This window comes from Nanorana parkeri, unplaced genomic scaffold, assembly GCF_000935625.1.
Source record: "Nanorana parkeri isolate BGI_ZX_2015 unplaced genomic scaffold, ASM93562v1 scaffold119, whole genome shotgun sequence".
NCBI lineage: Eukaryota > Metazoa > Chordata > Amphibia > Anura > Dicroglossidae > Nanorana > Nanorana parkeri.
In genome coordinates, this window is record NW_017306387.1 from 1,193,076 (window position 1) to 1,197,721 (window position 4,646).

Consider the following 4,646-nt stretch of genomic DNA (forward strand, 5'->3'; position numbering starts at 1 on the left):
AGGGGGGAGCAAAAAATTGCCCCGAGCTAGCCATAAGGCCTCCCTAAGAGGCGTAGTGCAGAAAAAGCAGGAAGTGCCGTAACCTAGTGACAGTGAATCACCTTGAGGCCCCTACACCCAAGTGATTTTCTGGCACACCCTGGGACGCCACCCCCAGGGGGCACAGCACCATGGGCCTCTGCGCCTCCGAACCCCCTAGCCAGACCAGAGCAAGCACTCATCCCCATCAGAAGGCTACGGAGCCGGGAAGCTCCCCTAGAGGAACTCACCGACCCCTGCCTTCGCTCCAGCGAGTACTAAGTAACCATCCCCCCAACAGGACGGTTCTTTTCCCCACTGGAAACTGATAAGAACAGATACTACACTTGATCTTAGCCAAAAGGCAGAGAAGCCTAGCCCCACTAGTGTCCGGGCTGCATGTGATTATATCAATTTGTTAGAGCACTGTAGTAAAAAAAAAAAGTGGGGTAAAGGCTGGTTCCCCAATGCCAGAAGCTGACGATGGAGGCATCAGTAGAAACAGCTTGGGAATACATTTTAGGCCTCCAAAAAAAGGAAGCTCAGGGAGGAAGGACCTAGGTAATAAAGTTTATTGACAAAAAGTTTGGCCTTCCAATGCAGAAAGATTAGGAAAGGAGAACAGAAGACACATGTACTATTCCAGAAGCGCACAAGGTATCATGTGACTTTTAGTCTATTTGCATGTGGTCAGGTGATCATTGTGTTATGTGACCAGTAAGTGCTTTTCCAATCAGAAGTTTGGAAATGTGCATATTGTGAACATCAGCGGTCAATTTTTGAAGTGGTAAAAAAACATGTTTTAGATCAAAATTTTAAGAAATGGAAAGTACAGCTAATAAAGTGGAACTTGTTTTAATTACATTTCATATGTTTTCAGCCCTAAAGAAGGGGGAGGCCAATTCCCCAAAACGCGTTGGTTATTCTTAATAAACATTACTAGGCACTCCCAACCCCAGACTTAAAAATGCACCATGATAATCAATAGTGGGGGGGACGGGACGACGATGACAGGATGGACTTTTCATCACCAGAAACAATGTGCCTTGTGTTTTATACCACACACACAATGCTGCTGAAGATGTGAGAATTCCTGATCCTTGGTGGGAAGACATGGTAGAAGAACATCCACCCATAGCTGGAATATTGGTTTTGGGTGAACAGTCCCTTTAATCCCTATACATTCTGTTTCTCTCAATGCTAATTCACAGTCACAAATGATCTGGCACACCCAGCGTGTTAATTTTGCACGATGTACACATGGGCACACATGTATTATGTAGTATCAATTAAATTAGTTTAATATTTTTATGATGGATGTTGGTTGTAATACATTTTGGTTTTATTTCAGTCCTCCTGCCGATTTTGATGCAGAAGTTGGAGTCTTTCCCCTTTATGAAAGTAAGTAGATGAATACAGAGGAAATTCACCAATAAAGGAGAACTATGGGGCAATGTTTTTTTATCCATAGTTCTCCTCAGGGTCTTGGGAGGACATATATAGTGTGCCCTCCCGTGACCTAAAACTCAGTATATAGCGGGCTATTGCCTGCTATATGCTGAGAGCGCCGCAACTGGGACAGATCCCGACAATACTGTCGAGATCCACCCAGCTGGCTGATTGACAGCTGGCTCTGCCTATCTAGAAACAGAGCCAACTGTGCCCACCCTCCATCCCTGGAGTGAATGGGCACACCTGGAGTGAATGGGCACGCCCAGAGACTTGTCCTTGTCTCCCGATAAGACTGATACTGGGCGGGCAAAGGTCATTTTATGTCTGTGAACACTTTTAGCTTTCACTCCGTAATCTGTGCTGGAAAAAACGAACGCGCAAATTATAGTCTTCCCTTTTTTGCAACAACTCATAAATAAGATCCATCACACTACAATCAATTACCCATAGTTGCTGGATTGCTTCCTCAATATGAAAGATCAGATATGATTGTCAACTGTAAGCAATTGTTTGTTTTGATCGAGTTTCAATAACAAGGCTCACTGAGTATTATGAAGCTGATTCAAGGAAACTAGCTAAAGGAGGAGATCTCTTGCCCATAGCAGCCAATTAGGTTTAATCTTTCATATAAAACAAATATTCAGATGTCATGGGCAAAGGCTGTGCATTTGCTGTAGTTTTCTATTAGAAGTTAATGGCAAAACCACTGCTCTTTCATCCAGATAAAAAATAAGAGAGACAACTCTAAGACTTCTGGATACAGAGCAGAAATAAAAACTAGCTTTTTCACCTTTAGCATTATTAAAACAGGAGCATCACAGACTTGCATGCAGTAGCCCAACTGCTAATGTGGCCAATATGTCATAAGGGAGAGCTAACCTATAGGAACCTGTATGGTTTCAGATGAAACAGGTAATCTGATTATTTGCTATTGGCTATAGTGCTACATTTGCTTTAGCTTACTAGACTCATAGGAGTTGATAAATGGAAACTTGAGCATTGGCATTTGCCCTTACTATTTTCAGGGAGTTCCACTTAGTATGTGCATGGATAAATGAATGCATGGATATATTACATTACATGATAGAGAAACATATGATTAACATGGATAATATTTACATTTTTTTCTGCAGAAAATCCGTTTCCTTCATGCTCCCTTGCAAGTTACATTAGCCGGTGGTTTGTAAGTATACAATATATGTGATCAGACTCCATAAAAATGCATTCAAGTACATTAACTATAAACAAAAATGTATGTTATTTGTGTATCACTCATACATCACTTTGTAGATCCTCAAATAATTTCTGAATTGGTGCTGACACTGTTCTTCCTTCTGGAGGGTGGTTTCTTTTGTTCCCCATGGTCCCTCTGTGTGTTTCGTAAAGTAGCCTCTGTTCCAAGCGCGCTCCTATGATGGACTACAATCTCACTTTTAGTTTGCTAATTAGAATTGAGATTGTAGTCCATCACAGGAGCAAGCTTGGAGCGGTGGCTACTTTACAACACATACATGGACCATGAGGAACAAAAGTAGCCACCCTCCAAAAGGAAGGACAGAGTCAGCACCAATTCAGAGATTATTTGAGGATATCCAGCTGTAGATATAGTAGCTGAGTAGCAATAAGATACATTTTGTTAATAGGACTGAAAGTGATTGGAAATCCAGAATTTTTAGTTATTAGTACAACAGGAGCAGTGGGGAAATGATCCAATGGGTACAGTTGTGCTGTTTAAGAGAGGATTTCCCTTACTTTGTAGAGATTTCCTCTCACATCCTTTTGTGCCTACAGGACAGGAAGTGAAGGAAAATCTCTCCAATGGGACACAGGCATCCAAAAAACACTTGATAATGGTTTTAACATTTCCTTAAAAAAAAGTATTGGCCTTAGATATACTGTAATCCTCACACCTTGAAGTTAATCTGGACGTTATTACTGCGGTCTTTACCTACACTGATGATTGTTGATTCTGTCCTCTCTTTCTGCAGCTTGCTGTTCATGGTTCCTGTGGCCTGTTCATTGTTTCCACAGCAATGGTAAAACTTTTTAACTTTTAATTTTGTTGAAATAGAAGTGCCTGTGCTCCTCTTTTTAAAAAATGGTAGTTATTGTGGTGTCTCTGGCTTAAGTGGTTTGAGTCACTGACCTGGAACAAGTATGCAGCAAGTCAGACTTCTGATCTGCCTGCTTATTCCGGGTCACTGAATATGATTAAAAACCATCGGATAGCCATGACGACAATGCAGCTTGTCCAGGCCCTAATGTCTGCCAATATTTAGTGTCTTCTCCAGGCCCTAATGTCTGCCAATATTTAGTGTCTGTTTTACTCAAGCTTTTTTTTTTTTTCCTTTTTCAGTTCTATGGCTGTTAGTAGTCTGGAACCAGAGCTTCAAGATTCTATCCGTAAGGAGCATGGAGACAGAATTAAGTATGTTTACTTTAACAAAGGATTATAACCACTGGACATGTAGAGCAGAATGTATCTAAACCCAAGAATCAGCTTTATTCAGAGCCAAGACCAAGTCTGTGTTCTGCCTGCCAAGGAAGTTTTAATTCTCTTAGGAGCTGCATATAGCTTTTGGTTTTTTATTTTCTGAAAAATAAGAATAATCCAGTATTAATTTTTAGAATTTCTAATTTCTCTCCATAAACAATGACTCTTGCCATGTTTTCTTAAAGCAAACCTAAAGTGTAACTTTGACCTGTTTGATATCACAACACAACTACACAACTACCATGGGAAACGCCATTGTGGTAAATGGTGACATTGAGGCAGAGCCAGCCACTCGATGGCCCCATCTGCATACAGATTCTATCTTTGACAGCAATTATATGTGTTTCCAATATGAATGTGTTTGGGAACCAGTAGCTGGTAGGAACCCAGAGCTGCTTATGGGTAAAGCTGGCCATACACTGCTCAAATTTTGTCCGTTTCCTGCTGAATCTGCAAAATTTGAGCTGTGGGTGGCCCTATCAGCACCACCTGGCTTGACAAAAGTCAGTTTGATCAAGGTAACCGGGTTGAAAATTGTCAACTGAACAGTTACTGAATCAGATTCAGTTACTCCTTAGGTATTCAGCAGCCGCTGGTGCCACCAACTGCTTAATAAATAGTGGAGATTACTTCATCCATGCTGTTTAGCATGAATGGGGTAATTGGTTGATTGATGGCGAGC

General features: G+C 41.3%; 1 protein-coding gene across 1 annotated transcript in view; it reads left to right on the plus strand.

The window, feature by feature from the left end:
• Nucleotides 1-4,068, plus strand: part of SFXN2 (sideroflexin 2) — a 47,926-nt gene extending 43,858 nt beyond the window's left edge. The window contains exons 9-12 of the mRNA XM_018553408.1: nucleotides 1,370-1,419; nucleotides 2,604-2,653; nucleotides 3,459-3,506; nucleotides 3,827-4,068. Coding sequence (XP_018408910.1) covers nucleotides 1,370-1,419; nucleotides 2,604-2,653; nucleotides 3,459-3,506; nucleotides 3,827-3,926 — 248 coding nt within the window. The 3' untranslated portion in view covers nucleotides 3,927-4,068. The remainder of the gene's footprint in view (nucleotides 1-1,369; nucleotides 1,420-2,603; nucleotides 2,654-3,458; nucleotides 3,507-3,826) is intronic.
• The last annotated feature ends 578 nt before the right edge of the window (nucleotides 4,069-4,646 follow it).